Raw genomic sequence first — 12,461 nt, forward strand, 5'->3', positions numbered from 1 at the left:
AATGAACTGTGTACTTCTGCCTGTGATCTGGAAGAGCTGAGACCACTGTGACAACTCTCCTTTACGAGGGACTCCTAGGACCGGAGCAAGAGATTGAGTGGGACGCCTGCAAAGTGGGATCGGTTTAAGCTCGCTGCGCGCTGACAGCTGTGGAAAGGTCAGAATCCTGAGTTAGTAACAATGTCTCAAGTGAGTCTCCTGTGAGCGCTGGTGGGGAGGGAAACGGCACCTGTCGTTCTGTGTGGCGCTGCCCACCATGCTGTGCCACATGGCAGAATCTGGAAGACCTGAACTGAGAGGGAATGAAGGAGCGTTACACAGGAACTCTGTGGGCTGTTTCTGCAAGCTTTTTGTCATCTGAATTTGTGAGAAAACAATTTAAAAACAAACACAGAGCAAGAAACGCTTGAGGAGGGATGGCCCGAGAGGCTGAATCGAGGCTGTGCTGCAGACCCCTGGGACCTCTAGCACTGCTTGGTCCTCCGAGCACCACCAGGGATGCTCAGGAAGGAATTACTGATTCTAAGAGTCACACCTACGTGGAGGGCCTACCAACCAGAAACTATTTTTTCTTTAATGAAAAATTAAATAAAGTTCATCTTCAAAACCAAAATGAACCTCAAATTTCTATTTCATCTTCATTTGTTGTTTTAACACTTATTTCAACAGGGGGAACCACGGCAGCCGGGTGGCTCCATCCCCTGCATCTGTGGACTCTGGCACTCAGGGTCTCTCACCGTTGTTGGGGCTAAACCCATCTTCATTGGGATAGTTGGCTGGAGCCACCTGGATGGTTGATGAAGTTGGGAACACCAAGATGTGTGTACAAGACGCGTCCTGAGGGGTGTTCAGCTGTGACGACTGCATGTTCAGTGCAGTACTTCGGCCAAAAACAGAGCCCATGGTGACAGCATCTTAAGGGAGAAAATATGAAGTGTTAAGAGGACCTGAGCTGGAATGACAAGAGTTAGACACAACTGCCGTGCTGGTTACAGACTTAGAGTTCAGCCCCATGGTTTAAATACCCTTCAAAGAAATGGACTCAGAGCAGACAGCTACCTTAGCCCAAGGCTTGTGCCACATGGGGAACGTGAAGATACAATGGGACTCAGTCTGTCACTGTCACTGTCATCCCGTTGTTCACCGACTTACTCAGGCAGGCACCAGTAACGTCTCCATCGTGAGACTTGTTACTGTTTTTGGCATATCAAATACTCTGTGGGTACCTCGCCAGGCTCTGCCGTGCGGGCGAGATACTCTCGGTAGCTTGCTGGGCTCTCTGAGAAGGGCAGAGGAATCGAACCCGGGTCAGCCGCGTGCAAGGAAAATGCCCTACCGCTATGCTCCAGCCCGGGACTCAGTCTGTCAAGAATTTTTCTTTTTAAAATTACTTATCTATTTCTAAAATTCAATTCCCCTCTTTTGACTGTCAAAGCTTTATAAAGTTCCCGTCTCCTACATGTTAGAAATGGTGCTGTTTGACAAATAGTCACATTACTAACACTTACTGAAAGCTTACTGCATGCTAGATTCTGTACCAAATTCTTCATTTATGTCACGACATGTAATTACTCAGCCACCTCAAGGAGCTACTATGCCCATTTGGTGATAAAGACAAAAGCACGAGGAAGGCTCTAATTTGACCAAGTGGCACAGACATCACTGCAGCTAAGACCCACAGGCTGGCCGGCCAGGGCACGCCGCTCCCACTGGGCTTCACAAGGAGTGGGCAGGGCCTCCCCTTTGACCAAAGAAATACCAGGACAGTAGAAACATGTTTCAAAAGTATAAGACTTAGTCAGAAAATTATGAAATAGCTTAGTTGGCAGATTTTTAGAAATTCTGTGGCATAGGGCAGCAATACAGCACTTGCCTTAAACGTGTAGGACTTGGACACATACGTGCAAGCGTGTGCACACAGACACGTGTGTGCTCTATTTGTCTTTAAAAATTCCAGGTCTCTTTTTCTGTGTCTCTTCTCTTCTCTTCTCTTCTCTTCTCTTCTCTTCTCTTCTCTTCTCTTCTCTTCTCTTCTCTTCTCTTCTCTTCTCTCTTCTCTTCTCTTCTCTTCTCTTCTCTTCTCTTCTCTTCTCTTCTCTTCTCTTCTCTTCTCTTCTCTTCTCGCTCTCCACATACTATCACTTACATCTATTCAGCATTTGCTGTGGGCAAGGTGCCGTTTTAAATGTTTTATTCCCATGTGCCTCACCATACATCCCTGAACATACAGGCCACTTGGAGATTCTGTCAGCTGTGTCTTCAAAAGGCTAGTCAAGCACATTCGTGCTGGCCCATTCTAGTTACTCTTGAGAGGGCAATCTTCATATACTAAACCCAAGTTGGGTTCAGTCAACAATAACTAGCCATTATGATCACACTAGAATTTAAATTTCTCCCCCAAGCTATAGCCCATGAATATATATATATGTATGTATATATATATATCTCCCATATATATTTATATCATCATCATCATCATCATCATCCCCCCGTTGATCGTCGATTTTCTTGAGCAGTCTTCATGTCTCCATTCATCCTAGCCCTGAGATTTTAGCAGCCTCTCTTTACTTGTCCTTCACAATGGTGCCGCATTAGAGGCTCTTTCAGGGTCAGGGGAATGAAATCCATCATTGTTACTGGTTTTGGCATATGAATATGCCACGGGGAGCTTGCCAGGCTCTCCCATGCGGGAAACTCTCAGTAGCTTGCCAGGTTCTCTGAGTGGGGAGAACCAGGCTATAAGATGTCGCACTTCTGGGAGCTTGGTTTTATAGTCTCTGGTTCTTGGCCATTGATGTTGGTGGGATTACACGGCGCCGGGGGCAGTTTCTGGGTATGAAACTGGAAACAGGGATCTGGGCGCAAGAGGCCCAATCCCAATCGGAGCAGCCTTGGGGATCTCAGCCCCGGGTGTCACACACCTGGGTTCCTCTGCCGGTTCCTTCATGCGAGAGGCTTGTCTGAACGTGTGGAGAGGGGCCTTGAGCATGGCTGTCGCTGGGTTCCGGAGGTCTTCGGCTGCCGGGGCTCTGCTTGGGGCAGGGAGGGAAGCTCAACCCACTCCCTCCAAGGGGCATCGGTGAAGACAGCCAGACGCAGGCGCGGGGGCAAGAGACTCTGCGTCGTTCTCCTCTGGGAGCTTGGTTTTATAGTCTCTGGATGTTGGCAGTTGGTGGGACTACACGGCGCCGGGGACAGTTTCTGGGCGTGACCGCCTAGCTACTGGAAAATGGGCGACCTGGGCAGAAGAGGCCCAGTCTTGATCTGAGTAGGCTTGGAGATCTCAGCCCGAGGTCCCACACACCTGGGTTCCTCTGCTGGTTCCTTTATACATGTAGCTCGTTCAAACATGCGGAGAGGGACCTTAAGCATGGCTGAGACTTGGATTCCAGAGGTCTTCGGCTGCCGGGGCTCTGCTCAGGACAGGGAGGGAAACTCAACCCACCCCCTCTGAGGGGCCCCGGTGAAGACAGCCAGGAGTGGGGGCAAGAGACTCTGCCATATATATATCATGAAAATGAATACAAACACGTACACACATACACTCACTCACTCACTCACTCACTCACTCACTCACTCACTCACTCACTCACTATCATACACTAAGCCCCTCGGAGGAAACCAAATAGCTTCCAGTTTGAGCCTTAAATAATAAAGACATTCTTTCTACCTGTGTACCCAAGTTTGAATGGACTGAACTGATCCGATCCCTAATCAGCAGAACTGACAGGAGGAGACTCACCTGGCATCACTACAAAGGACCCCTGGGGCTCCATGGCGACCAGGCAGGCACTGAGGATAGAAGGAGAGTCTGCGGCAGAGATTCCACACATCCGGCACACATCCTTGAGCCGTTTGCTGATTGTCTGTAGTGAACATTCTCCAAGGAGGATACTCCAATCTAAAATCAAATACCACAGTCACACACAGTCTAAGCGGCCTTTAGAGATTCATATTGATAGGAAGCTCTTGAGCACTTTTCTCTGACAGCTGAAATCCCTGGACTGAACCTGAAAGGAATATGGCTCTACATTGGCTACCTCCTTGCTACAATAAGAAAACGTCACTTGATGTCTGTTCCAGAGAAATAAAGGTCTCCTCTTCTCTAGACTGTTTGGAATGACCTGAGAGGGGCTGGCACACACCCAGGCACATCCGGATACGCCAAATACTCTCTGATTATGATGCCAGTGTTTGCTACCTGATTCCTTCTTCTGTTTCTCGTCCTCCCCCGGGCCTGGTTCCTTCCATGCCTCTAGTTGCATTTTCCTTTGGGTGAGCACAGCTGGAGGCAAACCCGAGCTTGAGCAGCAGCAGCAGCAGAGACCAAGGCGGACCTTTCCGAGGCTGCTCCAGAGAGCCAGAACCACGAGCAAGTGCTTCCTGTGCTGCCACACTGACTGTTTACGCCAAACACTGGCACAGGGATGTAGCTCAAGAGTAGGGACACTTGACTTTCAAGTGTGAGGCCCTGGAGCCCACTCCTGGCACCACAAATAAGTAAGTTAGCATAAACATCTAATGTTTACTGCCTCCAACTCAAAAGCACACCCACCGTATCCCCAACACCCGCCGGGGGCTCAGCTGGCCTGGGTGCTGCCGAGTGCCCAGTCCCACTGTGGCCTCCTTGCACACCTGAAGCTGGACCCACTGTCCTGTCTCAGCCCCTGCGCTCAGCTGCTCTGCCTCGGCATGCCTGTTACTTCAAAGCAGGAGTCTACCTTTAAAGCAAAAGAACAGTTTTTCATGTTCCTGAAAACCCACAAACTGGAGTGGCGACAGTCAAAGTGGCCAGGAATTAAAAACATATTCCTAAAAACCACAGAAAAATCAAACAGGTAAGTAGGGAAAGGTAGGATACCTGGTAAGACAGAGGGAAACTCAGAGAGCTGATAATGAGATTGACGGACCGCTATCCAATACCGTAGCACAGAAACACAGTCTGCACACAGCCCAGGTTAAGAGACAAACTTCCTGTACATTCACACTAGGCTCTTCTCTCTGATTTTACTGCCTGGAGCGAAATTTTCTTTCAATCTTTTCATCAGTTCCTCTAACCACACTTACAAACATCCCTCTCTTCTGAAAGATGAGAGTATGCCCCTTTTAGATAGTGTATGATGGACAGTGATGACCTCCATAATTTCCCAAATCACCAAGTGACAGCACCACTGAGCAACCTTTGATTGCCCTGATCCTTTTCAATTATGCTGTAATTCGTCCCGAGGGTTAAGAGTGGCGCTCAGTTAATTCCAGTATGGAACACAGCCATACCCATTTACTCAGTACTGGTTATGAATGCTTTCACACGACAAGCCCAGAACTGAATAGCTATACAACTGAACAGTAGAGACCAGCTTCAATGCCAAGTTGCAAATACTATCTGGCCTTTCCAGAGAAAATCTGCTGATTCTGCTCTAATGTACTTACGTACACAAGACTAACAAACTATTTTCTGACACTCGCCTTGCTTTTTGTGCAAATCTTAGGAAAAAATTTCTTCCATCTATATGCATATATTGAACTTTCAATAAACGTGTCATTAATAAGGCTTAAAAACCTAGGGGCTAGAGAGATAGTACGGCAGGTCGGGCACTTGCCTTGCACACAGCTGGCCCAGGTTTGATCCCCGGGACTCCACAGGGTCCCCTGAACCCTGCCAGGAGTGATCCTTGAGTGCAGAGTCAGGAATAAGCCCTGAGCACTGCTGGGGCGCCCCTCACAAACCCTTCCCCCCATCAAAACAAAAACCAGCAAAAAGTAATCCAGACTTGTTTGTATGGATCACGGAAAGCATCCATGTAGCTACTCTGGTGCTGACATGAGCCAGACTCTCCATGTCCAGCTGCCGAGAGTCAGCTGTGGCATGCTGGCTCCTGCCAGTGTTTTGTGACTATTATATACAAGGAGTGTAAGTAGTTGTTGGATATATTAATGGAATCAGCTTAAAAAAAATTCTTCTCTCAACTTTCTTGACTGAAGAATACTAGACAGTGACAATGTGTATCAACTGCTCTAATTTACAACTACTTGCATTTGTGTATCAGGATTTATCTTGCTCCTGTGCCACCAAAAAGTAACAAATACAAAACCAATCACCATCAACCACCCCAAATAAATAAATGAAGGAGTCTAAAAGTTTTTATTATATATATCTTCTATCACTCATAATCTGTTATAAAACTTTCACATAAAATATTTTGTTTTCCCCTCGGGGACAGGAGGGAACCCGTGAACACTGGTGAGGGAAGCTGACACTGGTGGTGGGATTGGTGCTACAACACTGTGTGTCTAAAACTCAACTATCAACAACTTTGTAAACCACAGTCTTTAATAACATAAAATGAAACTACTTTCTTCTCACTTACTCAGTATATGAATATTAGAAATTTAACTGCATTGAGTGCCAGTTTTCTTTTCAGACAGACCACTCCAAGGTGCACGTAAGGGGTCTGATATCGCTCCAGGCAATGCTCAGTCTTGCTGTGTGACCCTCCAGTTAGGTGCTTGATCCCAGTGACCGGTGCTTAGGGGTCACTTGGGATATACCTGGTTAAAGCCCTGGGGGTGACGCTGTGCAGAGGGTCAGACTTGGAGCCTCAAATTGAAGGCAGATGCTATACTTTGAACCAGGTCCTGAGCAAATGGCGATGGCGTCAAGAAGTAGCTTTAAAACTACTGAATCTCTCTTGTGTGTTTACAGTGTCTTTTCCATCAACTTCCTATTCCTCCTGTGAGCTCAGTCCTCTTGCCTGTTTCATGAAGCAGTATGTAAAGTTTCAAATATTTCTCACCTTTAAGTTCCCCATGTCCGAGACGCCCCAGTCGCCCAATTACAACTCTCCAGGGTAGAGATGTCATCTGAACAATACCTATGCACCATTCCCACAACTTCTGTAGTCCAATTTTACGAGCAGATACTTTACTCCTCCGTGATCTAAAATTTAAAACAAAACAAAAAAGTGGGGAAGGAGTACCCAAATGAATCCGTTATTATTTAGGAAGACAAACCAAGAATGTTCCAAAGAAACCATCTACGCAACAAAGTACCCACTGCAAATCAGAATCATTCACATCTCAAAGAGGTGAGCACTGGGTTGGAGTGATGACAGTACAGCGGGTAGGGTACTTATCTTGAACACAGTGGACCTAGGTTTGATCCCTCACACCCCATATAGTCTCCTGAACCTCACTGAGAGTGATCCTTGAGCAGAGAGCCAGGAGTAAGCCCTGAGCATCTCTGGATATGGTCCCAAAACAAAACCAAAAAAAAAAAAAAGAAAAGCAAGAAAAGTCAGCATCAATTTACACGTACTATTAACCAAGGCTGCTCACCTGTTTGGTAAAGCAATATTTACAATGCAAGTCTCCAATAACTCCCCGTGGAGATCTGTACAGGAGGCCAGGAGCCAGCGCTGGTCGTGAGACAGACAATAGCCCACGAAGAGCACATTGTATTTCTGGCTTGCTTCTCCAAACGTCTCCCCGAGTTCTGTCTGCTTATCTTTGATCGGGGCCAGTATAAAAGGAGGGGAGTAAAGCTGGATTGGGCTGGGCCGCTGAAATAAAATCAGAATCAATTTCACAATCACGAATCACGAATCCCCATTAATCGTCAATTTCTCGAGCAGGCTCAGTAACCTCTCCATTCGTCCTTTCCCTGAGATCTTAGAAGTCTCTCTCGACTCGTCCCTCCCAACGATGTCGCACTGGAGCTTTCAGGGTCAGGGGAATGGGATCCAGCTTGTTACTGGCTTTGGTATATGAATACACCATGGGAAGCTTGCGAGGCTCTCCCATGTGGGCAGAAGCTCTCAGAAGCTTGCCAGTTTCTCCCAGAGGAAGAAGTAGGCTACAAGATATCTGGGATATCGCTCCTGGGAGCTTGCTTTTAAGTCTCTGGATGTTGGCTGTTGATGGGATTACACACACCTGAATTCCTCTGCTGGTACCTTCATGCGTGAGGCCTGTCCAAATTGTTTGGTTTTTTTTTTTTTTCAGACAAAATCAATTTATCAACACAAATTCACTCAAGGTTGAAAGACAAAATTCAGAATATGACTGAGTAAAACCAAGAAGGAATAATGACATGACCATCCTCTCCCACTTCCAACAACTAAATGTTTGTGCAGATACAAATGATGACACATATAAAAGTTTTTCCTAATGATATAACCTAGGGTACCTAATCAAATTAGTATTTCCTTATTAAAAAGAAATCATTATTATAGAAAGCAAACTGGTCCAACTACTTTACAGAAGTGGATATTAAAACCACAAGCTCATATCACTATATACCTACAGGAATGTGTGAAACAGAGATGGAAAAACAACAAATATTGATAAGAATCTGAAGCAAGTAGAACTCTCATAAACAGCTGATAAAAATCCTTGGGGAAAAGTAACGTATCTACTCAAGCTGAGCACACACATATCCTGTGACACAATAAAATATGTGTGTGTCTATCTCTTCACTGAAAGGCAGATAAAACAATGTTTACACTATTAATCAAGACAATAGTCTAAATTCCCATCAACAAGAAAATAGATGATAACATCTAATGTGGTCATACAATTTGAATATTAAATAGTAAGGAGAATGAAAAAAATCTACCACTATAATATAGCAAGGAAATGAATGAAACTCAACACTGTGTAAAAGAACACAGAAAAAAATGTCATGGAGGTGATTTATATGGAAAGCCAAACACAGATATAACTGCTTTTCTAGGCATGAGAGTAATTAGCAGCAGAGTGACTCGAGAGGTAAGGTAGGCTTCTGGACACTTGTCATGTGGCATTTTTACTTGAAAACTCATCAGAAATGTACAATCATCCACAGTTTTTTTTTTTTTTTTTTTTTTTTGCTTTTTGGGTCACACCCAGCGATGCTCAGGGGTTACTCCTGGCTCTGCACTCAGGAATTACTCCTGGCAGTGCTTGGGGGACCATATGGGATGCCGGGGATCGAACCCGGGTCGGCCGCGTGCAAGGCAAACGCCCTACCCGCTGTGCTATCGCTCCGGCCCCTCATCCACAGTTTTATGACTGGAAACATTTTAGTAAGAATATTATAGTTTGGTCATTAATTTAATAAATCAAAACATAGCTATTACCCAAAGACAGGTATTTTAGATAAACGGTGACAAAATTTAAGTGTCACTGTCTTTGTTTCTAGTTATTAAACACATTTCAATATTTAATTATAGCAAGGGTCAGAAAACTTGCATAAAGGGTCAGAGAGTTAATTTTTTTGGTTTCTGCTCTCTGTCATAGAATCCTCTCCTTTTCAGAGTTATTCACACCCAACTGGCTGTAAAAACAAAATACACTGTCAAACGGGTTCACTGATGGTCACAGTGGTTGGTCTCTGAACTATAAAGCATAAGAAACTGCAATAACAAAATTGCAGAATTTTAAAGGTAAAAAGAGACTTGGGAAAGGATTTAATCAAATTTCTTTTAGTAACACAGAACATAGGCCAAGAGGTATTAAATGACTTGATCAAACTTTCACATTTAAGTCTCTGAGGTATGATTTACCGGAAGAACTGAAAATATTAAACACACACACACACACACATACACACACCCGAAACAAAAACTTACACGGGTCTGTACATGGCAATATTATTTACAAGAGCGTAAAAGGGGAAATAACTCAACTGTCCATCCACCAATGAACTGATAAAAAGATCTGCTCCAAAATAAAAAGATAAAAAACTGCAATGTTGAACATTTGTAAGTTAAAAATAATAAGGATATTGTGTTATCTTAGGTCTAAGTTAAGTTGGCATTTTAGATCTATAAGGAAAAAAAATAGCAAGAGTTCGCTTGGTTATTTGTCTCGAAAGAAAAAGTATGATCTACTTTAACGAAAAGATTAGAGAAGTCTGCTAAATCTTACATGCAGTAGAAGGACCAACTAAGCAGTCAACTTTCCTAGCTTGCAATTTTGGTATAAAAGCATGCCACTAGCACGTATCTTAGAGTCTTTCTGCAAACTTCTCCTGTGCTATTACCCACCTCTGGGTTCTTGAGGGTCATCTCGATGCTGGCAGCAGGCCCAAATCCTGTGAGGGATTTAATGTGGATCTGTGTAGGCAGGGGGCGCCTGCACTGGCAGTACACTGAAAATGCCATGGACTTCAAGTATTGAATGTAGAAAACTTGTTCATCCTTCATTGTCTGCAGCATGTACTGGCAAGGCACAATCTACAGACAGATACAAACAAAACAGACCCCTGAGAGACACGCTGACTGAGAGAGGGGGAAAATGAACAGGCCTAAGTTTTCTACCTGAGGTGATTTCAGTTTTCAAGTACTTAAGTACTGTCAACGTCTTAATTCCATCCAGTGACACAAAATTCTACACTCCAGATGCATGCGTATGAGCAGTTTAAGAAGAGGTGGTACCTTGCGGTCAAGTTACATGTCATTTAGGAATGACTCTTCCCATCTGAGAATACATTCACTACTGCTGCCATGGTGGCAAAATTTAAACACTTGCATTTTTAAATTTATTCCTCATTTTTATAATGTACCCACATAATGTGCATGACATCTCTACAACAGTCGAATCATTCAATCACAAACTTCAAGACAATGATAACTATCAACAACTTAGGTAACTTTAATTTCAATCTTTTAATTAAGATGTCTTTATTTAACGGTAAAACAAAATCTAACACCCAGGGCATTATTTTCCCCAATGAAGTAACTGTTTTAGCATTACAACACTCTGGGCAGGAGAACTGGCAGGGGCACAGTGAAAATGGTCCTGTTCATTCACTACTGAATATAAATAGATGTAACCTTTAAGGGAAGAAATTTGGGAACATTTATTAATATCTATATCTAAGAATCAAACAACCTAAAATGTGAAAAACCAGAGATTTAAATATCTGAAAGTACAGCAATAGAATATGCACTATAATGGTAAACAGGCACTTAAGAATCTTGCCTGTAAGAATTTTAACATGAACAAGTATAAATAATACATACAAAAGGAATATGATCTCAAAAGGACTATGATTTAGAAGTATGATGTCAACTTGTAAACAGGGAAAAAAAATGACAATGCAAGAAATGTTAGTAATGATGATTAAGTCCGAAGCATATAATTATATATACGTATGCTTCAAAACCTTCTTCATATACTTCTTAATTTTTTAGAAAATGATCTTGTACTCACTTTTGAAACAATAACCAAAATGTCAACATAAACTTTCAAATGGTTACCTGGAGAATGAAAGAATTTCTCATATGTTCAGGTAAATTATCCAGCATCTCTGTGTAGCAGCGCATCAAACTCAAGAGCCAAAAGTTCCCGGAAGTGGAGTCTTCCTCTGCGGTGTACGTGAAGGGGTCCACCATATAGATGACGACAGCGGGAGGGTAGGCGTGGCTGTCTGCGGAGTCGGGCTCCGTGGGGATGCCGATCCTCTCCCTGTCTGTGACGCTGCAGAGACAGTCAGTCAGTACACGGGTAGAAGACATACAAATCCATTCCACGTCACACTGACCCCAAGTAACGCTTACTTTTAAAAGATTAAATGCGACACTAACATGTATCCTATGACCAAAATGCAGGCGATCCCAGCTAATAAACCAAAACCAGAGGGAAAATGACAATATCCTCTTCTAAACTGTAAGGTCCTTTCCCTATTTCTCTTTTGCCCCTCTGTATTTCTAAGGAACTTCTTAATACTATTACTATTATCCATTCATAAAATAGTAACTGCTTACTACCATGCTCAGAAATTTAATACAAATTTAGGTTTTGTAAGTTAGGTTAGAGAAAGAAGCCTTAAATGTCTTTCCACTGAATTTAGAGTGATCGCTCTTTCTCTTGGGGGAAGAGAAACAGAGAGTGTTTCCAGACTTGGAGCCCAGTGAGACAGACCCGGAAGCAGCTCAGCTGCCCAGGCTAGAGCCGGCGAGGGCCATACCTCTCCTGTCCGTCCTGGGAGGGTTGCGAGGAGCTCTGCCCGGGCTCAGTGTCCGCACCGCAGCCCACGGTCCCTTGCGTTCTCTCTGCAGAACTGGCCCCGGTGCTGGGGTTCTGTCCACCAACACTACCAGCGAAGCCTGAAGAAGAGGTAGTGCTTATCTGGTTGATTCCGGGAGCAGACGCGGATGACGAGACTGGTGGCACAGAGGAACCCGATGCGGAGCTGCCCGCGGCTGGGTTTGCAGAGCTACCATTGGAGGTGGGGTTGAATGCACTGCCAGTGGAAGGAGCGGCTGATCCTGAATTTGGAGCTAAAGGCCCAGCATTCCCAGGTGTCGTCTGTCCCTGTGAGGCTGCTGGTGGGGTCTGGTACTTAGGTGGTATCAGCAGGCTGCTGTCGAGCTGCAGAGTGGCTAGGTAAGGTGCTGGAAAGATACAGGCAGACAGCTGCCGTTAGTGACACTGCAGTCAGGCTGGATCAGAAATTGAGAATGATAACTTTCTAAGAA

At 44.5% G+C, this 12,461-nt stretch overlaps 1 protein-coding gene across 3 annotated transcripts in view; it reads right to left on the bottom strand.

The window, feature by feature from the left end:
- MED13L (mediator complex subunit 13L) overlaps positions 1–12,461 on the bottom strand; it is a 282,240-nt gene that overhangs the window by 8,947 nt on the left and 260,832 nt on the right. For all 3 annotated transcript variants that reach the window (XR_008631414.1, XM_055147001.1, XM_055147000.1), the window contains exons 21-27: positions 11,951–12,377; positions 11,241–11,460; positions 10,026–10,214; positions 7,336–7,559; positions 6,795–6,937; positions 3,743–3,901; positions 738–914 (exon numbers count right to left, since the gene is read on the bottom strand). Coding sequence is in view for 2 of the 3 variants with exons in the window: in XM_055147001.1 (XP_055002976.1) it covers positions 738–914; positions 3,743–3,901; positions 6,795–6,937; positions 7,336–7,559; positions 10,026–10,214; positions 11,241–11,460; positions 11,951–12,377 (1,539 nt within the window). In the remaining variant the exon portion in view is untranslated. The remainder of the gene's footprint in view (positions 1–737; positions 915–3,742; positions 3,902–6,794; positions 6,938–7,335; positions 7,560–10,025; positions 10,215–11,240; positions 11,461–11,950; positions 12,378–12,461) is intronic.

Source organism: Sorex araneus, chromosome 9 (genome assembly GCF_027595985.1).
Source record: "Sorex araneus isolate mSorAra2 chromosome 9, mSorAra2.pri, whole genome shotgun sequence".
Classification (NCBI taxonomy): domain Eukaryota; kingdom Metazoa; phylum Chordata; class Mammalia; order Eulipotyphla; family Soricidae; genus Sorex; species Sorex araneus.